General features: G+C 40.4%; 1 protein-coding gene across 1 annotated transcript in view; it reads left to right on the plus strand.

Annotated features, from left to right (window-relative positions):
• The window catches only part of MPPED2 (metallophosphoesterase domain containing 2), a 603,962-nt gene that overhangs the window by 110,070 nt on the left and 471,160 nt on the right, over positions 1-22,732 (plus strand). Inside the window, exon 8 of the mRNA XM_080595267.1 lies at positions 20,280-20,461. Within this exon, the coding sequence (XP_080451393.1) occupies positions 20,280-20,461 (182 nt within the window). The remainder of the gene's footprint in view (positions 1-20,279; positions 20,462-22,732) is intronic.

Genomic DNA, 22,732 nt, shown 5'->3' on the forward strand with positions numbered 1-22,732 from the left:
AGTTTTGTGTGTTTTATTATTTTCCTGACAAAAGCTTTTTTAGATTTTGGGCTTCTGGTCTTATGCCTTGTAGTTGTTCACAAGGGAATCTCGCAATACTGACCGAGAGGTTGTACGTTAACATACTGAGGCAAGGTCATCTGAACCTTTCAGTACTGTGCCCAGAACCTGATGGCTTTAAAGATGCACTTTTTTTTTATTCTTTACAATTTTTCTTCTGCTGGGCTTCATGTGCTTGTGAGAAGTGTCAGTGCACTGAGAACAAATTCTTTCTCCACATATGCACACAGAGCTATTGTAGTTACTGTTGAAGCTTCCCTCATAAGTTCCCCGCAAATGACTGTCGTTCGTCTCTTACCTGTAGGGACTCGACGTGGAACCGAGGGGGAGATTAGTCTCTGTGCCCATTCAAACTAGAGTTTCTTCAGAGAACATCCATTACAGTGCTGGTTTTTGTTATGTGAACATCTTTATATGAACTAAAACAGAGTCCTTTGTGGGTTTTGTTTTTTTTAAGGCAGCAAACAGCTGTTGAGTTATAAAATTTCTCTTGTTTAGGGTCAGATTAGACACTAAGCTCTAAATGAAAAATCAGGTATCCTGCTATATGTGTCCCGTGAGTCACCTAATCTTAAACTGTATGCTGTGTATTTGTAGTGCGTGAACAGTGCTGACCAGTACTTTCCAAGAATGTATGGATTTTACAAAGAATGTATGCGTTTTCCAAGCAGAAAAAGGCAGAGAGCTAGGTGTCAAAACAGTGACTCACTAACAATGACATAACTTAAGTATGTTATATATTAGCTACAGCGGTGGCGACCTGGAGTTACCATCCCCAGCTGTCAGAATTTAGCACCCTTCTGAAGACAGGAGCAGATGAATGGAGCATGAAGAAGTTTCCTGAACTGCATGAGTTTATACTTCAGTATATTAATCAAAATGAAGACTGGCTCTAGTTTACTTGAATACCTTGACTTGAAACAGGGATGGTCCAGAACCTTGCTGTATGGGTGGCTGTATCTGAGAGAAGTATGGAAGAGAGAGTAAAACTTAGGCTGTCCTTGTTTAACTTGTCAGAGCACGTCAGAGTTCCGGTCTGCTCTTGTTCCCTCACACTGGGAACGTTAAGCATTTTACCTGTTGCCACTTTGCTGCAGTCATACCACAATACCTCCTGGATGTAGAAGGCATTGTGGCTACTGCACTTAGTTGCAAGTTGAGATTTGATGATGTTGGTTCAATGGCTTGCAGATCTCCTAAGTGAAAGGACCTTCAAAAACAGGTGGGTATGGTATTAAAGCAATGGCTACATATGACACACCAAAAGATGTTTTCTGTTTGTATTCCTCATGCTGCTGCCTGTGTTCATGAAATAAAGTTTTCTGATTCATTACGCAGCTACGCTTCTGTTTTCTCTAAAGAGCCTTATGACTGTTCCTTGGATGTCTTCTGTGATGTGTGATACAGCTGTGATCTCACAGCGACCTACCTGGCAGCTTAACTAAGTTATGAGTTCAACTGTGCAAAGCAAATAAAAACCTTATTCATTAACCCCTGTGTATCTTTTGATAATTAGCAAAAGTGGCATGGGTAATCACCAAAAGACTTGAGGCTGAAGTGAGACGTATTAGCAGGTATTTCCCTCACTGTGAGAATCTCACTTTGAGATGGGATGGGGAGACAACAGTTCACATGTGCAATTTAGATAAGTCTGTGTTCTGCGTTATAAATATGCACCGGATGCAGGGGAGAAAACCAGTGCATTCTCTCAGGATGCTGTTAGGGCCAAGCAGAATCTCATTAGGGACAACTTCAAAGATCAGTTCCTTATGTCCATAAAAACAAGTGTAAATTATCTTCTGTGAGCCTGCTGTTAGCAGTTGCACTGTTACATTATGCATGATTCTAGACTGCACATGGTACGAACAAGCTGCACTGTGCACCATTAGTGTTTTTTATTTTCATGCTAAGCCTTGGAATTTTGCTATTTATTGGTGTTATTTTGGCTAATATACTATTTGACTTAAAATCTCGTGTTATATTAGCTGTTAGTAGTGACAATGTCTGGAAAGGACTTCTAAGGTTCTACGGTGCTTATATTTTTACAAAGGGATAGCATACAGACAACTCGGTATTGACAGCTTTACTTGCTTCCTCATCCTCCTCCCTGCAGTCAGTAAGAGAGTAGCTGCTCCTGACTCTGGGAGTGAATGAAGAAGCTTTTAGTGATGCTGCTGTGCAGCACTTGACCTAAATATTTATGAAAATAAAAAAATAAATAGGGTGGAATTCATTAACGTAATGCTTTCACTAAGCTACTTACCTCATTGTATGCATTCAAAAGACTAGTTTGTTGTTATTGCTGGGGAAATATTTTGAAACTGTGAAGTGGGACCTCTGCACGGAAGTTTTGAGACTGGTTTCATTGGGACTAAGATTTGAGTTTAAGTCTTCGTTATCTTTGCGGAAACAGTAAGATGTGGAATATATTTTTAAACTGAGCTGCATTGATAAAAAGGGCAAAATACTCCCTCCTGCTACATGACACTAGCTGCATGGTGAAGCCAAGCTAGCAAAGCATTTGCTTGTCTCTTCTTTCCACACCTAGCAACTTCAGCACGTCCTTCAGTCAGCAGTCTGATCTGCGCTGCGGCACCACCGAGCTGCTCTGCTGCCTGCGGGCTGCAGCTGGGGCTGTTTTAAGCTGCTCAAAATAAAGTCCCAATAATGTCCCACGTAACTGGCTTGTGAGCTGGGCCAAGCTCTTGCTTGCTAAATTCATAACGGCAGTGGATGCGTGAAGCCATGGTTTTGTGAGGGCTTTTTTGCCCCCCATCGTTCTGCGGTGGAGGTACTGCCAGCGTGAGCACCTCTACTCTGCCTGTGGTGCTGTTCTGCTCTCGCCCGTCAGTGCCGTATGTGTGACATAACCAGGAGCTGGAAATAATCCCTGGAGGGAAGGGAACACACGGGAACCAAGGCAGCAAGAGGGGCCTGGGAGCGGCTGAGGCCGGCACTGCTGCGGAAAGGAAAGGTTATCAAACTGTGCCCGCACCGCTTAGCCACGCTTCATGCGTGGCTGCCTTCGCAGCTTGTGTGCAGAAGTGCTTGATGAGACGCAGCTAGGAGGTTAGTGGCTTGTGTGCCTTGTGTTGGGTGGCCTGGAGTTCGGTGTGGAGGTGAATTGCCAAGATAAAATCTTGGCAATTCAAAAGTCCACACAAGACTTCTGTATAATTCCCAAACACAAGAGCTGAAGAATTTCCCACCATTGTTCAAGGCTTACAAGAGTAATCTGAGGTGGTTTCTATGTCCTGAAGGGCCTGAGCACACCTATGGAGATGGGTGGGAAGCAGTGATGGCACGAGCAGCACCACGAGGATTGAGAGGAAATGCCCCGATTGGAGCTGTGGGGTGGCCACCCTGGACATGTCCCATTGTGGAGGCCCCTGGGTGAGCTGCAGGCAGCCAGCGTTGTCCCACTTAAAGCTGAGTCGGCAGGATGGGGTGGGTGACAAATGGGTTTTGTACCATGGAGCCGTGGGCAGGATGCTCTCGTCTCCGTGAAAACCTTTAATCTTCATATTGAGCTCCTACCTGTGGCTCCCCTGGCACACAGGGCAGTTAGTTTGATCAGAAGCCAGATCTATTTTAGTAAAGTATGCTAGTATAGTTCTACTGTTAATCATGTTAACAAAGCCACCTAATTGAGGACACAGATTATGCTGGTAAAAAAGCTTACACTCTGACAGCAAGCAAGCCAGATAGAGAAAAACTGGATACAAAAGTCTTGCTCCTTCCTTGGTTTAGGGTTTTGTTTCCTTCCGTATTTATCAGACCTTTTACTGTTATAAAAACGTTGCAAAAATAATTTTCTCTAACTGACATCACTTTCTAGTGCAGTGTTGTCTGCATTTTAACAAAATTATCAAACACAAAGTTCTTTACTCTGGAAAATTCCCAGTCACTTCAGCTGCCTTTTAAAATCTAGGAGCCAAAAAGCCTCCTTCAATTTCTTTTCTGATCACCCGGTGTGAGAGAGGAAAATTTGACTCTCCTTTCTTTTTGTTATTAACAGATGAAGAAAAGTAAAACAGACAACAACAACAAAACACATATTTGTTTCTATATGCGTGTGGATATATGCATATACGTATATGTTACGTGGTGCTTACCTGTTGCCCAGAGAGGATGTTTGCATGCAGTAACGCCTTTGAAATTTTCTGGGAGCTTGCTTCCTTTTGACTTTCTTTCGACTTTGTTTTTAAAGCCTGTGAAATCCCCACGTGGTTTGTTATCTCATGAAGGAGTGATCAGTTTCATTAGAAGTTCAAGACTGCCATGGGAGGAAGTCTTCATTTAACATCATTGTTTAGGTCTGACTCTGTCTGGCCACAGCAGACAATGTTTGAAATGGCGATAAGATAAGAAGTGGCAGTGATAACCGTGCTGTAGGGTTACTGGAAGGGCATGAAACAGCATCTGGCTGTGGGATTTTAGAGGTCTGATTCTTAGTTGTAATGGTTGATTGAAATGTTCTTCTCGTGGAGTTGTCAGTTAATGTGGCGTTCCTGTCAGTGTGTCCCCGCGGAAAAAAAATGAAGTGGTTGTAGGAAAACTACAAGAAAAGCAAAGACTGTAAAGCTGAGCTGAGCATAACTATTTTTCATATATAGTACGTCCACGTGCTGCTTTTAAAGTTCAAATAAGTACGTGAGATACAGGGGTACAATTTAGTTCAAGGAGGATAAAAAAAAACGGAGTAACAAAAGAGCATAGGTGGTTAGAGCTGAGAAGATGAGGGGAGAAGTAATGTGTGAAGAAGGTTGCAAAATACAGCACAATAAAGAAACTGGTCAGGGCTCGTTATCTCAATATATATTTAAGTTAATTGCTTTTCTTTTTTCATTCATTTTGTTTGTTTGCTATTAATTTGTCTGTTCAGGAAGTCTGCTTCCCATCCAGGCCCAATGCTGTCTCTGACAAAATGAGCTGTCTAGGATTCGAACATGCAATACAAGATTAAACAGTGTCTGGAAGTAGGGAAAATTCTCATTAGACCAGGGAGTTTCTTATTTGAGCCTCAATAGGAGAAAAAACCACTTGATTAGCGCTTTAGAAAATGGCTGCGTCAATCCAACACGTAGCTTCTGCTGGTGGGACCAGCCCACAGCCTTCATTCCTGCTGTGCCCAAATGCTCTTGTTGCTTTACTTGAGCGTGGGCTCTTCTGACAGCCCGGTGGGCTGAACTGGCTGATGGAGGTGTCACGACTTCCAGGGCTAGTCCACGGCTGTGCCTGTGCCACTGCAAGCGCAAGGAGGGCACGGGAGAACAGCTGGGCCCGTGTAGGGCTGTGAGTCCGAGCTGTCCTGTGAGTGCTGCCTTCTGGGCTGTCATTCCCACCCGTGGAGCCTTCACGTGCTCAGGACAGTTGTTAGTGCAGCTGCACTGGGAAGGGGGTTGGAAAGAAGTTTGACTGAAAACCTTCTGTGGAAATGGGGAGCAATAGAAAGGAGGTGAATGGCCGACCTTCTGTAGGCTTGCGGTATAGGTTCTGGATTAGTGGGACAGAAAGAAAGCCATTTTTTCCCTTATCCCTGACAACTATCCGTGAAACAGTTCATGACTCACTTTTTACACTCTGACTTTTAAGCAGGGACAAGACCTGAGCTTGTGTGTCTTAATCTGTTAACCTGTAAATAGTGGTCTTTCCAAGATCAGACAGAGGGATGGGTGGTGAAGGCAATAATCTTTATAGGTTTCCTGGCACAAGTTGTCCTCTTCCGTGCATCAGAGTCTGGTGGGACAAACGTGAAGAGAGAATCATGGGCTGGGAGCCACCAGGGAAAATCCAGGAGACAGCGGGTCCTCATGGTTAACGCTTCCCTCTGTTTTGCATAGTGATGTGTTGATCACAGCATAGTTTGTGCAGTCAGCAGCACTGCCCTTACTTCAAAAAAAAAAAAAAGAACAAAAAGCCGTACTTTGTGTTATCCTCAGTGTGTAGCTTTGACATGTTGTTAAACTGGTGGCCAGCCATACTAAATGTCCCAAGGCCGAATTCCCTTTGTACCATACTGCAGTTGTCCCTCCACATATAAGCGTGTACCCATCATGCTTGGATTGGAATTGCATTTTTGCCATCAGGCTGGGAGCTGAAAAGTGAGTGGCACATGCCAGGAGCCAGAGAACTTGCTGAAGTCCTGTGAGGTTGGATTCCCTTCGCATAGTTGGCCTCTGGGAGCCGAGGGCAGCTAAACAAGCCCGTGCTTAGGGCCGTTTTGGGCCTGACAGTGTACCTGGCAGGTTGCCTCTTGCTAAGAAATAGCTAAATGGCAGGTCTGCAACTCAGGCTGGTCTCTCGGCATGGCTGTTTAGCAGAGGTCAAGGGCAGAGTGACTTACTGGAGCGTGGTTTGTGTGCGCGTCTGCTCACAGGTGTGTGCGTAGAGAGAGCGGCCTGTAAGGAGGGGTGTTGTGGCACAGAGCGTGCCGTTGATGTGTAAGGAAGTGATTGTCAGCCACTTCAGTTAGCTGGTTACAAAAAATATGTGTGTGAGTGTAATCCAAGTTGTGTTTGCAGCTCTTTTGGTGATGCATTAGATCACAGTCGCAGCAACCTGTTGCTTCTGTGCGGAACGGTCTTTGGGAGACTGTGATGTGATGCTTTGGACAAGGAAATGTCTTTGCGTGGAATAACCCTTAGGAAGTGCATGATGTTTTCTGCATTAGTCAAAATGATCATTTTAAAAAAATCTAATGTTTGGCACCAAAAAACTTGTGATCCTTGTTACTGTAGGTAATACCAATGAGGGGGGAAGCAACTAGAATAGGTGGCTTCCAGTATAAAAGCGGTTTTTACAGGAAAGCCTCTGAATGTGTTACCATGTGGTTCCTGCAGCAGCCTTCAGACAGAGCCGTGTTTGAGGCTCTGAATTCTAGCAAGAGCCAGTCGTGCCCATTAACGATAGAGTTAGTCTCAAGCCTTTACAGCCAGCAGAAGACGAAGGAGCTGAGGATTTTGTAGGTCACGATAAACCAATGGAGTAGAACTAGACCGAATAATCAATTGCAGAAGGGGTTTCTGGAACAGACTGAAGTGTCTTGCCGATTTTGCCCTGAAGGGCAGTGCTCGTTATGAATCAGGCTGTAAGTCTGGTCTTGATTGCCAAAAAGGTTGGAGGGGGGAAGGAGGAGAAAGGTTGCAGGAAATTAGTCACTTCAGTCAAAGAACTAAGAATCTTAACTGCTAATTTTGTTTAATATAGATGACTTAAAGTACCGATGTGAACAAAATAGTTTCTCTTAGCTCACATTCCTGTACCATTACGGTCACTGTGAACTTTGGCTTCATTGACTTCAGTAAGCATAAGCACAAGCCCTTCATGCTGTCCAACTGGAAATTTCAGTGACAGTGCCAAAGTGCAGAAATGTAGAGAAAACTGAAAAAAGAAATGGATCCAGATGTAGAAGAAGAAATGGTTAAAATACAGCTGTTCCCAGGTTTTAACACCTTCTCTTTCTTTTTGTCTCCGTGAGCAGCTTACTGAATTAGCCTATTTTCTCACTTAGAAAAAATCCCCAGTTATAAGGCTGTCAAGGATGCTGGGAAATTTTAGTTCATTACCTTCTGCAAAATGTTTAGCAGTGATTTTTTTTTTTAAAACTTGTACAAATGTTTTTGTTGATGTATTTTTTTCTCCAATTCTTCATAGAATTGCAAAGCTGTCATGGAATTTTGCCATATTCTGTGCCTAGAAGGTATCTCCTCCTGCTCCGTAGTGACAAGGAAGAGAACTGGAGCTCCGTTTTGCACACAGAGAGAAATTACTGTGGATGGGGAAGTGGGTGCAATTTTGCAAATGTTCTTAGTCAAAGCAAAAATGGATTTGATTGTTTAAAACAACAAAAACAAATGCCCATTAGTATAGCTGACAATGATTGCACCCTGATAATACTCCATATATTTATGTTTTTTTTTTTTTTGTCAGCTTTTGTGGTTTTATTGTGAATTTTAAAGCATCTGGAGCTCTTCTGAAAAACTTACTATCAAAATACATATAAAAAAGATTTAAGTTTCTTTTGCTTGTAAGTACTAAGAGGAGAATGAAAATGAAAACCAAGAATAAGTGTGACCATGTAGGGGAAAAATTATTTCAGTAGTTCGAACAGAAAAAGCTATTCTGCAGCTGCTATTCTGGAATTCCTCCTGGTGTGGACACTCATATTCTCTAGGAAAATTACTTAAGCTAAATCAGAAAACCGGACTGTGCCTAATAAATAGACTCCCTGGGGAGTCATATAGGAAAAGCTATGGTACTTTCAATTCACACAGCCTGTCTTAATTCAGGGAAACCTCCTCATAGTCTCAAACTTTAAAAAACCAGAAGATTAATAAAAACATTGAAACAGATCCTTTTGCATATATATATATTTAAACTCATGGTTTGGAGGACCTGAGATGTATGATTTCTCTGTCTTTGGCTTGTTAATGACAAGTTTGGTGGAATTCACCACTGTGTGAGACCTTGTGTATCACCGACTAAGCTTAGATGTTACGTTGTTCAGTTTATGCCTCACCAGTGCACACAACAACAGGATGAATTTCACCCACCGAGGTTATTGCCATCTGAATGTGAAACAATGGTTTCTATTTGAAAGGAAAGGAAGTTTCATGATTTTTCCATGTCTAAAGCATTGGCTGAAACAATGAAATTCCCTCTTTTGTTTCAAAGTGTAATCAGTGAGATTGCATTTGCATTGCTTGTAACTGAATCGCGTAAGTGAAATTGCATTGCCCACATCTCATTTCGTATCGTAAAATGTTATGTGGTGCAGCCTGTTTTCCTTCTTCCTGGAGCTTTTCATGGTGATATCCTTTCTCTAAATTTCAAAGCTACAAAGCATTTGCTTTTTGCATTTGGCATAGGAATTACTTTCTGCAGAGCACTTCTGTATCTGCCACATGAACCAGAATTTTGATAGTGAACAACATATGGATTTGGAAAGCAGATTGCAACGTTTTCAAGGTCTCATGTTCTGTTGCATGTTAAATGATCACTGAGCAGGTTTGTACAATTAACAGCAACTTCAGTCATGCAGGGTAATACCTTACTACCATTCACACGTAGAAGCAATATATTGAAGGGGTTTAGGCTTATTTGGCTTTAGAATTGACTTGAGGATAATATTGAAATCGAAATAATTCTGTAGCGCTTCCCTCTTTTCCCCTGCCTTTGTTACTGGTGTAGAAGTGAAAGTAAATGTATTTTTAAATTGAGTTTTCTGAAAGTATCCCTAAGGTAGATTTGTATCTTGGCTATAATTTGGTTTTGCTTTTATTTGATTTTTAGAGAGGTACATCTTTGAGGGAAAAAAAAAAGGTTTAACACAGAAAATAATTGGTAAATGCAGAAGTCCATAACAATTCTGATAAATGTGAGCGTCCAAATATTTCCACTGAGGACTTTTAATTCATTGTGGTTTTTTATGATAGAAGTAGAAGCAAAACAAAAATGTTCTTACATAACCTGTAACATGGTGGTTACCCGTAAAACCTCTGCTTGTTAACTATGTTATTGATAAAGGCTCCTGATGATATATATGGCAATACTTTTCATAATACTCCTTGTTTAAATGTCAAATAAATGCCATAGCCAAATTACAGTGATGGTGAAACAATACTCATTGCTGGATTTTATCCTTAAGAATTTTTCATTTTGTGTAAGAAGACATTGCTGTTGAGTTCAGTAGCATCTAGCATAGAGGTTCTCATTGCTTGGGAAAGTGTAAGAGCACAGTGAATAATGAGCAAGGTTTGAAAAAGAAAAAGAAAGGCAAAAGAGTCAGAATGAATTGTGCTGTTCTAAGGAATATCTTCAGCTGAAGCTGCATTCATTCAGTGTTCTCCTAGTGCAGACATGAGGTTTTATTTCTCTCCCCCCTCTGCTATAACTTTTATCTACCTAGCCTTTTCTGCCTCACGCTAATGTTTGTATCTTGAAATATTGTGGAACGTATACTATTTGACCTGCGGTTTCCTTGTCATAAGTTGTTTAATCCTGGAGAGAGAGAGAGAAAGTTATCTGGTATAATCTTTTTTAGCTGGGAATGTATTTGGCACAATCTTTTTGCAAAGAAAAGAATTTGCTTTCAGTATCTGCAGCACGGCATGCTACAGCCCTCTCCATCGCAGTCACCCAGGAACTGCAGTCTTTTCTTGATTGAATCCAATTCTGCCTGCGACTAGGTTTCAAGTTAGACATGTATTTTAGGGTGATGATGTTAGCTGTAATGAAGACAATTAGACAATTGTCCTAGAAAGTTAAAGATAGAAGTGCCAAAATATATCCAGTAGAATTTGGTGCCCAAAGTCTTCTTGCATGTTTCTGTGTCTCCAACAAACTTACTGTGAAGTTCTGAGAGCGTGCTTGGGGACAGAACTTAGTTCTGGCATTTTCTTCCTAGCTGGAAAAAAAAAAAAGTAAAGGAAGTAAATAAGAGTTTTTCTATACACCCTGGGACTGATTCAGTCTAAATCTAGAATTCCAGTTGAGACTAAGATGACCGGTGTCAGAATTTATGGCAATGGATTTGGTAGCAGTATAGGAATATTAGGTCAGCTGTTTGACTATATAACATGAAAGCTTATGTAATTTCAGTCAACCATTTTATTGTGTGGAGCTTTTTGGCAACCAGGATGCTGAATGGGAACTTGTATTTTGAGGCTCTGTAGATGTCGGTAGAAGTTAGTTAATAATCTCCTCTCTCTATTCCTATTATGAAAATTTACGACTTTAGAAGGAGAGCTAAATTGCTGTCCATAGTGTATCATCTTCGCTGCAGAAGAATCCTTAAAACTTAAGAGGGAGCTAAAGGCTGAAATCTTTGACAAGGGTTGAATTAGTTCATGAATATGAGTGGAAAAAAGCCTTTCAGGACAGCATTCTGAAGGGTTTACTTAATAGGAATACAGTATTAGATGCCCAGATTTAAATGGAAGCATTTTATTACTAAAATCTTTAAAAAGTTTTTTCAAGCCTAGGTACAGGAGAGAGAATATACATCCTGGTGGAGATGGGATTTTTGTGCTGGTTCAGATCCACAAATGGATTTTATAGATAACAGAGTTTGCCAGTGTACCTCCTTAATATACTATCTCATGCTGCAGGAAGACTAAGAAAGTTCTTATTTGAGTTATTCATTCTGCTCTGTTAGTTCACAGATGTACTAACATCAGTGACAATTTCATAGGCATGTTGACGGCACCATATACCTTTAGTAATTTTAAAATAGGAACTGGTGGCGTTTGCCCAGCATGAATTGTCTTTCCTTTGAACAGGTTCTTTGGACTGGGCTCTGTTGCCCCAGTGGGCATCATATAATTGTGTAAGGCAGAGTAGCAGAGAGATTCTCGTGATCAGCACTCCATTTAGGAGAGGGCTAGTGCTTTGCTGGCATGGAGGTTGAATTGCATCTCATCCCTGGAGAGGGTGCTGCCTTCAGGTCAGAAAGCAAAATGATTGAGAAGGCTTGAAGTTTCTTACTTGCGTAGTATGCTTAACGTGTGGATTAAAGAAGGATCTTTTATTTCCTGAGCTAAATGTCGGCAAAATTTCTGGTAGCTGCTATATTTCAGACCAAATACGTATTGGAAAATAAATACATAAATCAAAACCAGCCTGAAGTGTTTTTTTTTGCACTCTAGGCTCTATCCTGTCTAAGCATGGAGTATTAATTTCTGGAACATGAAGACAGGCTTCAGGTTAGGTGGCTAATTCTACAAGGTGATCAGTTCTCCTTGAAGTTTTGTGTGCCTTCAAGTCCAGTTGCATTATTACATAGGAGTTATTCTTTATCACTGAATTTATCATCTCCAAGAAAAAGTACTGAGTTATGCTTGTGAGTTCTCTGCATTTTGGGACATTCCAGATTTCATTCTGAATGTGAATGGTCATCAAAACCTGAGTATATGCTTCAGTATTTCTTCTGCAGTAATTCTTCTTACACCAGTCTTTTTTGTCAGAACCTTGTAAAAGTAAATGATCTTGGTAGTTCTCTAGATCTTTCCCTCTGATGAAAATCATTGTGATTTTGAAAAAAAAAAAAAGGCATTTTCAATGTGTCAAGTTAGACCAAAACCAATTAAATTTACTCTATCCTGGAGATATATTTTTTTTTTGCATTGCAATTTGAAAAACTGACTTATGGTTGCATCAAAGGCTGAAGCCGTCTCTGGACTTACCTAGAGATAAGTCCACCCTGTTTTATGACTCATGCAGTTAAAATAATTGGTGGGGCACCACACATTAATTTAGCGTCATTCTTGATGACATATAAAAATGTGAATCTTTCAGATCTCATTATCCTTCAAAATGGGATCTAAATTCACATCTTTTGGGGGTTTGGGATTCCAGATTATACTTTGAGTATGTAATGAGTCAGTGCTTGTAGAGCTTATAGTAGGGAAAAAAAATTGTCTTCCGTGTTCGAAGCTTCTTGGTATATCTTCCTAGTAGGTGCAGTTTTATCATCAATTGAGTTCTTTCAAGGTGAAGGGAGGGTATAATTTATAGCCGTCCCCCAACATGAAAGGAATGTGGGAAAAGTGCTCCTTAATGACTTGAAACCGTACTTGTGTAAAAATAGCATTTTACTGTTTTATTTAAAGTAGAAATTTTTGCCTGGGCCTTTGAGTGATGCTGATACTGGTTTTGATATCATTTTTGAGTTCTGTTTTGCTTTTGTAACCTTTAGAAAGCCACTTATGTTCAGATTTTTAAAAGTATTTCATTGACTGAAGAAATTTTGTTTGCAAAGAGATGATAAACAGGACTTTCAAAAGTGCTTAAGTAATTCAGTTTCTGAATTCCCATTAATACCATAGGTACTTTAGAAAAAAGGCTTGGTGACTATTTGCACCTGAAAATCTGGATTTTAGCTCCTGGTTTTATTACTGACCAGAATCTGGGATTAACTGATTTTAGACTCTTAATTAGTTATGGGTTATATCAGGCTGTAACTTCCTTATGCAGAGGGTTTTCTTAAGTTTGCCCAAATTATGGCAGTGGGTAATACGGGTCTTTTCTGTTTAATCTCATAAATCTCGCTGGAAGGAAAACAGCTCCAAAACCTGTAATAAAAAGATCCATCATTTACCTGCAGCTATAATTGTTGGAAACATTAGCAGTAAGCTGCTGAGTGGTACATTGAATCCTCGTGTGGGTTTGGAAATGTAATTTTTTTTTCCACGTTGCACCGAGGCACAATTAATGGCATCTCTGAAAGAAATATCAGCCCGCTGTTTTACAATTTCCAGAACCTCTCTTAAGGTTTTGATGGGTGACATATGTACATGGAGGTTTCCAGAAAAGGTGTTTTTTTTCTTTTTTTAAACTCATTTGAGGTATTCTGCTCTTAGATATGTGTGCCTGTACAAATAAGACCTGGCAATGAGAAGATTGAAAGGTATTTGCATCCCTTTCTTTTTAGTCAGAGGAGAAACCAGATGTTTTCTTGGTGTTTTACTATACTAGAAGATGGAGTCAAGTCAACAAAAGCACGAATATAATATATAATTTAAACAACTAACGTCTGACAGCGGTCAGCTAATGTAATACTGTATTTTGGCATTCATTGTGTTTACTGAGAGGAAACGAGTATTTAGCTTTGTGTCATTCTGCATGTGTTGTATCGCAAAATCAGCTCTGCATATGTATATATAGTTTTCAGGCCGGAGATGTCAGGATATTTGTATGACGCACTGAATTTATACTGCAAGAAGCTGCAGACTACCCACCTTTCCTTTCGATGGAGGATACAACTAGATAGGTCCCAGCGCAGTGAGATAAACTGCCTTTCCCTTCATCACAGTTTTTGTCGTTCACCTTTCAAAGTCAGGAGATCAGTTAAAAATATTGAGAAGTTTATCCATTTGCCAAAGCATTATTAAATAGTCACTACAACTTAAAATATTTGTATGAGGCCTGTTTGGAATTTTGAAATTTAAGTTAAAAATGACATAATTCTTCACTTTCTAGAGTAAATTTTCAGGACTGCAGATTCTTTACGCGTTCCAAGACTTGGACTGAGGGCTGGAAATTGTGGTTTTCACACTACCACAAGAGAGGTCTGTTGGACTCACAAACCAGAGCCCAACTGGACCAGGAGAGGGTCAGCAGGACAAAACCCCTGGGACATGGGTATGACATGGCTGCTGGCATCCTGCAACTTCAGTGTGTGCGTGTGTGTGTGCAGGGGAGTTGTAATGCTGGGCACAGGCAGGGTGCTAACTGGAAGGGATAAGAAAATGCCTCAATCTTCCAAGCTGCCTTACAAAATAAAACAGGGGAATCATGCCCAGTGCATGGCTTCAGAGTGCTGAAAGGAGAAGGGGGCAAGGCAGAGTCAACAGGGTAGCGGTGGACAGGCTGTGGCGGAGAGTACGGGCACAGAAAGCTTGATCCATTGAATGAAGCAGCTTAAAGATTTTGAGTTAAGTTTTAATGAGGAATAAGGGCATTGTGTTCATTCTGCACTTAATGCTGCAGTTTCTGTTTTTAATCAGACAGGGTTATCAAATCTTCAGTAACATGTCCCTGTTCATATCAGCCTGGTCAACTAAACTGGATGACACTACATTTTAAGGTTTATGTTCAAGTTTTGAGCTGAAGATTCTAGATTCATATATTGAGTTTTTATTTCAAAATATAGATACACAATTTAATCTTGATATAGTTCTGATGGTCTGTAACATTAGAAGTCATTCTATAAGTTGGCGTAATAGCCTCAAGATTTTGATTTTTAAAGAAGAACAATTGCACATCTTTTATTTTCATTACATTTCTTGAACCTCTGTGGGGCATACAGATTGATTTCATGCATTTTTCTTCAATGAGGAGACTGACTGATGTATTTTGACAAAAATAATTAAGCCACAGGTCTCACATGATCACTCAGTTCCAGGACTTGGGACTCACTCCAAGAGCAATAACAAATATCGCAATATAACAAAGATGGGATTTGGCTACAGTGACAGTGATGTAAGTAGAGTAACAAGGGTTTTTCACAGAAATTTCCTTTCTATTCCTCCAAAATTCACATACCAGAGTTAGTATGCATAGAGACAGAGGAATGAATTCAAAGAAAGAAAAAGCTGTAGATGTAGAGGGTCTGTTTCTTTTGTTTTCCAATTTCAACAAACCATCTTTTGTTACAGCATCTGAGGAGGGGGATCTAACAGCACTTAAAACCAAGTTTTTTGTAAATGTTTTTGCAGGAAATATTTGGATTAAAATCCAAAAATAAATATACTGAGCTAACTGGCTCTTTGAAAAAGTATTTGGTTTACAAATTTTGAAAATAGGAGTAGCAGGGAGGGTATGAAGATTTTGCAAGAGGAATCTATACTGTAAATAAAGCAAACCATGGCTATGCATAGTAAGGATGAGTAGATGATTTTTTAAAAACTGATAATACAGATGTATTTTTAACGTAGAATAGTTGCTAGATGGTGTGTCTCCAAATGACCCGAAACCCATTAGAGTAAGTGCAGTAACACATACAGATTTTATATGGTCTACAAACAGGAAGTTGGTGCTTAAGTTGATCTATAATAAATGCTAATTTACAAATAAAAACCAAACCCATAAATTCAGTCACAGATATAACACATGGAGAAATCATTAACGGATGAAAAACCAGCATAAGTGTGACAAAATCTGGGAAGGACATAGGCACTTATGTCATAGGACTATTTTTCTGTTTGCTGAGCCTGGGAAAGAGTAAAATGATGTGGTCCTTTGCAGTGACCTCTGACTTGTTCACCTGTGGCAAAGCCAGTAGTGCCAGGTTAAAAGGAGAGGGCTGTAAGTGGTAATACTGCTGGTTTGAGTCGGACGGTTCTGCGGAGGAGGATTTTTGTGCATCTGTAAATGTTTTATCCGGCATAGGTGCTACATTCATCTGAATGATTTATTCCACTTTAGGAACTAGAAATTATTCCTGGCTTAATGCTTAAGATTTTTATTTCGTTTTCATGGATGAATTGGTTTCTCGGGAATTGTTCTATGGGAGGGGATTTGGGGCCTGCATATCTCAAACACCAAGAGAGCAGGAAGGCGAAAAGGCTGTGCTGTGTGTTCTGCTCTCCGAGCACAGGCCTTCCAAGGGCTGGCTAACCGAACCAGAGCCCGGTATTTTCAGCTTTCGAAGTCACCCATGCAGAATTATGCCTTGGAATCAAAACTTTTATTTCTCTGAGAAAAATGGTGCTAGTGTCTTCTCTAAGTTTTCTTTGAAAACAGAATTCCAGTGTAATTTTCCCTGCAGCTATGTCTCCTGGAGGGCTGTACTGCCTTTGCTGTCTCTGATGTACTTGCTAATGCTGCTGATTTATAAGACATCATTATGGGTAACTAGCGAATGGTTGAGCTGAAACGCACAGCTAATGTATTTGTTCCATAGCTTGACATCCTAAATCATGACCTTTGCCTTCATGCATGTGAAAGGCCCAGTGTTTTCCTCCTGTGTGTGTTTCTGAATTCAGCCCTCCTACCTCGCTGTCAAAATCTCCTTGATAACTTCAGTGTTAACGGTTGGTGTTTAATTATTTAATTTCCTATCAGTACCCGCTTTTAAAACATAAAGGCATGACAAAATGAGCTGTGTGATGGAGGAGCACGGCCTAAAACTCCAAGTATTAGTGGCAGTGGGGAGCTGAAGCAGGTAGCAGCAGCCCAGGCAGCACCACAGGCAGGCTGCTGGCACGTAGCCGGTAGGCCGCAGGGCAGCACTGAGCTCTCTTACTTTCAAGGCCCCGGGGTCTTGGAAGTGCCATGGTAACCGTGGTTTTGGAGGAAGGTACTGTTTAGTGATAGCTGATAAGTAAGCCAAATCGGAGTCTGGTCTATACTGTCGCTTGGTTCAATTGCAGATGTGTGTGAGGAACTGTAAAGCTGAGGGTTTTGTCTGAGGGACTCTCATCCTACATGAGGACAACTGATTGCAAATGCAGTTCGGTAAAGCCAAGTCATTATATGATAAGCAAAGTCCTTATAGAAGTATATGAAGATCCCATTGTCCCTTCTCATTCTTAAGTCCTTATACATGCGTTAAATGTGACATCTTCAATGACTGTCACGATCTTAAAAAGCAGTCATCACGCAGCTGCTGTAGGGGCTTTGTTTTGGGTCGTATGTAAACGTTTGAAAAAACACCTAAAAACATTATTTTCTAAGGTGCAATGTACCTTAGGGTAGATGAGTAGTTATTATCAACTACCTGTAAAGGATGTTGGTTGCCCAGATTTGTTTACTAACTTTAAGGCAAAACCTCCTCCTTCATATTAATGCTTCTGACTGTTTTGTTCATTTATTTTCCATTCCCTGGTTGTTGTATTAATGTTTTAAATTACACTGAAGTAACTTTCACTACATCTTTCTATAGGCATGCTTTTCCAAATGCAATGATAGAATAATCTGTAAAGTGTTTCAGTCTGCCATTTAAAAAAAAAAAAAGTGTTGTTAGTGAAGGAGTTGTCAGTTAGCTGGATGTATGGTGGTAGGAGCAATGGGGGAGAATCTGCTGGACTTCTTAGGGATGTGCTACCCAAGTAGAGACTGGTAGATTCAGTAGAGACTGGTGTTGGGCAGGGCTGAAATAATTATTTCCTGTTGGGTTGCTGTGAGGGTCAGGTGTGTAACTGTTACAGGGCTTTTAGAAATGCCAACCTATAACCCCCAGTTGCTGGGTCATGAGGTGAGCAGACAACTGAAGGAATAGATGATGCTCACAACCGAGGCAGGGGCCTGCTAGTGAGCTGTGTGCTGCCAAAAGCTGTGAAAGCGCAACGCTTTGCCTACTGCGGTAGGTGCTCTCTTAAATTCAGAGGCCAGTCCTCTCATGATGCAGTGATAAAGGCAAATCCTGCATTAGTGTTTCTCATACTGTAGCTGTGGATGAAAAGGAAACTTGGGCCTTTAGGACTGGTAATAACACCACTTTTATTAAGTTTCTATTGAAGAACTGTTTTGAGTAAGATAAATTGATGGGCTGAACACAATAACAGTCAGTATCTCACTTTCAAATACGTAGTGGGCAAGCACTACTGAATAAGAGAAGAAATTAAGCTAAGATGTAGAAAAAAGGTTACTTGGCAACATCATAGAGTATGTAAAGAAGAGAAAGAGAGGGGTCAGGAACTTAATGAGTTTTGATTATAGAATCTCCTGTAAGTTGTTGCATGAATAGAAAAATCCTAAACCAAATTTTGGTGTTATAGTCTAGTACAGATTGTCTAAAGCAAAAGAGGGTTTATTTCAGAATAAACTGCAGAGAATAGCAAAAGCAGAGCTGCTGTGTACGAGCAAACTGGACTCCCCAGAGGCAGGCAACACTGATCATAGCTCATGCAGAGACAATCTGAGTAAGGTATATGGTGGTAATGAAAGTTGGGGTTCATATTTTGTGTTGTCTGGAGAAAACATGCTTGGTAGCGTAGAAATATCGATTTGTAGAACCCACGTTTACTGTGTGACATATTTCTAAAATGCTTCAAGTTACCTTCAGTAAGTGGGAGGAAGACACCAAATACAAGAATGCTATGGCTGACAATTAAATTTCTGCCCATCTTGCTAGTATAATTGCAATGGATAAGTGAGCTTTTCGCTATGGTAACAACCTTATTAATATCTAACCGTTATAGAAAAGAAGATTTCACTGATTGCTGGAGTTCAGATTTTACACTGGGTCTCTGTAGTGGTAACCAGTTGTGTGGCTCAAGTAATCGTACATGGTGCTTTGGGGAGAAAAGGATGTGCGGTACTGAAAAAGAAAAAGTTACCTACCAAACTGAACCTTTCCACCCTGCCCGGCCTACAGTGACGTTTTATTTTTAATATAAAGACTGTATTAAAATAAACATAATTTTGTAGAGCATGAATTTTACAAATAAGCTCAGTGGTCCATGGCAACCAAATGTGGTACATCTATGGGAAATACACTTTAATTTGAACTGTTAAGGTACCTAGAAAAATGCAGTCTTACTAATGCAGGGAGCTGAAGTTAAAGACATTAGTGGAAGTTATCACACAGTTCGGCAGATAGTAAATACTAACTTAGCATACTAAATCTAGTAAATAATGTTCATCAAATAAAGGAACACATCTGAAGTCTGAATTTTCTTGTTTTTCTTCCCAGCCATTGTGGAGAGCAAAACAAAGTCTTGTTTGATTTTCTTTTTACTTTCAGGCACCAATTCTTGAATGATTACTGTTGTGTCAGTTTGTCCCAGTAAGTCCTGGAATACCATTATTTTGGGTGCTTTAAAATACTTGGTTTGTTTGTGCTGCTGCGATGATTGCAGATATTAGCAGACAGTTGTTGTTCCAAAGTAAGCAATGGGTTGCCTTTTACATTTTAAGTTATTATGATACAAATTAGAACTTCTAACAACTAAATATACATAAAACACTTGTCTCTTAAAAATAATATATTTTTTTCTCTGTTCTGCTTAAATTAAAACAAACAAAGAAACCCTCAAAACCAAACTGCTATGCTGAATCATAGGTAGCTTATGAGATCACATTAACAAATGTGTAACTTGCAAATAGCCACTTGAACTAAATTTTTAACATCATTGACTGTAGAAAAAAAAATGTTTGCTTAGTGCTCTAGCACATCAGCTTGTGGCTTTATAGATTTTTGAAAGATGAGCTCAGGATTTTCTGTGAGAGCAAGAAGTTGTCACTAGGCTCACTTCCGTAACTGACAGGCTTCATCAAAGGCTTCATCCTCAGTGAGTGTAAACAAATACTCCTGCTGGAATCAGTAGGAGTGCCCATGCCCTTGAAGAAAATTCTATGCTAAGCTCAGCTCAGGTGAGAGCCTGTTGCTGGCCCACCTGCAAGATTTGTAATTTAATGGTCCATGCACCTGTTCAGTTATAAGGCAGACGTTGGGGAAAAATCTATGTGAATTCAAAGTATTCCTCCCTCCCCATTTTTTTCCCAGTGCTTTATTTTAACATCAGAAAAGTAGTTGTACCTGTGTGGTTTTTAATCTTCCGTCCTTAACCAGGTAAGTATTTGAGAAGCATTGTGATCCTTTCTGGATTTTTGGCCTTGTTACCAAAGTCATTCTTTCAGCATGCTGCGTGTAAATGGGTGTGTATGTGTGTGTGCGCACACTGATGTATAGATTGATTTGCGTTGATACTTGAAATAAGAGATCGGAGGGTTTTAATCTTGTAACTGTTACGAGATCTTTGTGTCTGCTTTAGGGTCGACCCTATCCCATATGACACTCCAAAACCAGCGGGCCACACGCGATTTGTCTGCGTCTCAGACACACACTCCAGAACAGATGGCATCCAGATGCCTTATGGGGACATCCTTCTCCACACGGGCGATTTCACCGAACTGGGACTGCCCTCAGAGGTTAAGAAGTTTAATGACTGGTTAGGTAAGGAATTACTGCGTTTTGGTGACCCCAATTAACCTCTCCTGTCCAAGTGTCAGTCACTGCTTCCTAATTGAATTAGAGCACTTGAAAATCCCCCCTACCTTTGCTTCACTTGTCTTCGTGTGATGTGCTCTTTCTACTTTCAGTATGATTCTGTTAATTAAGACAATTTTAGAAACTTCACTGTATTTGTGCATTGTCTTTGGGGAAAAGATTCTGTCATTCCCAAACAACAACTGTGTAACCTTCTGTGTGCACTAAGGGCCTGGTGACACCTAATGTGAATGCATTCCGTGTCCCATTAGTTGATGCCGTGGGCTTTAATGTCCACATCCAAAGCTATTGCCTGCTGCATTTCAGGTTTATCATACTTTAAAGCACAGCTGAAAGCTACAACATATTCAGAAATGGTGAAAGTCCTTTTCCCCACAGCATAGGATAACAAAATCAAAATCCTGTTTGAAAGAGGAGAATTTTGCTGTGGTGGCAACATGATTAGCCCTTTGAGTTAGAGTTCTGGTTTTAATTTTGAACGCAGATACTCAACAACTCTTAGGTTGAATGCATTTTGTATTCTGCTGTGTTTGACAGCAGTGTCTTGCTGGTGTGCTGCTGCAGTTGAAGGCAGTTAGATTGCAACGGCAGAAGACCAAAATGAAGGAAGGGAACTCATGAAGTGTGCATGATGCTCCTATTACAAATGCTGCTGGTAGGCTGGCTGGGTACTGCCATGTCACCACTTGTGCTAGAAATACTCAGAGGTGAAAGTGACTCAAGCAGCTGATCTTCCCAAAATATTAGAATGAAAGTAGAGCATTGCATAAAAACCTCTGAAAGCGTGGCTTTGTCATCATGCTTTACCTCAGTCACTGCAGTCTTTTTTGCATGCTGTATGATGGCTGCATCTCTATGTGTCTTTAATAGCATAATTTTATTCCATTGGAGTTTGTTGGCTGACCCTTCAAGAGATAAGTAAAGAACATTAAAGATTTACAAAAGCAATTTTTAAATAAAAGAGCTTTCGTAGTCTGTCTTTTTCACCTACCTTTGCATTTTCTCCACACTGTTCTTTCTGTCTTTCTTACGGCCTCCTCTGATTTCTCTAGCCTAATTTTAAAGAATGCTTTTCCATCTTTTTATGGCTGTGCATGCAGGACTGGGGCTCTCAGGTACTGCTGTATTACTGTAATTCCATTTTACTGATCTTATTTCTAGAAAGCAGTACCAGATTTTATGGCCTCAAAACTGTTCTTTCTCTCGAATGTAATCACAAGGCTAGGAAAAAAGAAGTGGTATGGGAAATAGGTGGATATGTACATAGATTGAGGGAAGACACAATAGGAATCATTTTCCTTTTTACGCATTCTTTGGGGTGACCTGTAAATGTTCAAGTACTGTGAAAGAGGAAGAGAAGGAGCAAGCAATGTAAGGACTGTGGGAGGCTGCACAACTTCCCTGGGGTCGGGCTGTGTGGTCTCCACTGAGTTCCAGCCCTTGTAGAGAAGGTGGGCAGGGCAGCACTGCTCTGCAGTGAGGTTCAGTTGCCACAGATGGGTTTTGTATCAGTCAGCTCCAGGAAAGGAATTGCTTTCTGGAGAGTGTAGACTTATGAAGTCTGCCCCTACCAAAGTTTGTCTTCGGACTTCAGGTCATTACACAAGTATTTTGATACACTCAGAGCCCATGTCCCTTGCTTTCTGTTGGAAAATGTTAACTCGATACTTACTGCTGAAAGCCAAAGCAAGTAAGCTGCTGTTATGTTCTTAGTCTTTCACAGGGACCCTTACAGTATCAGTAGCCACTTGGCATTCCCCTTGTGTTTAACAGGTATTTCATGATGACGCTATTTTATCATACATCCTTGGTTTAACATTTGCAACAGAAGGATTATAACCCTTTAAATAGGTTTTGTTCCAGCCTCAATAATTTATCATGGGGCTTTCTTAACATATATATAGTTCTTGCAGAAGTCAGTGTGGTATTTATCTGAGAAAGCAGGTTTTGCATTCCTTGGCAGTCTGTGTCACTGAAACTGGCTGGTAGCTGTGAGAGAGCCTGCTGGCTTCGGCCTCAGGCTTTCATATTTCAGGTACAGAGAAAATCTCTTCTGGTATTTCATTGTGGTGTGTGTCTGTTTTGTTTTGTTGTTTTTTTTTTTTTTACATGCACAGAGTCTACTCTTGCATCTTCATATATAAAACAATACTGGTTATTAGGTTTCTAGTATGAAGTGAGGCTGCAAATTGATTCCCCTGTGGAGTCATGTCATAA

This window comes from Anser brachyrhynchus (assembly GCF_964034855.1).
Source record: "Anser brachyrhynchus genome assembly, chromosome: 5".
Lineage (NCBI taxonomy): Eukaryota > Metazoa > Chordata > Aves > Anseriformes > Anatidae > Anser > Anser brachyrhynchus.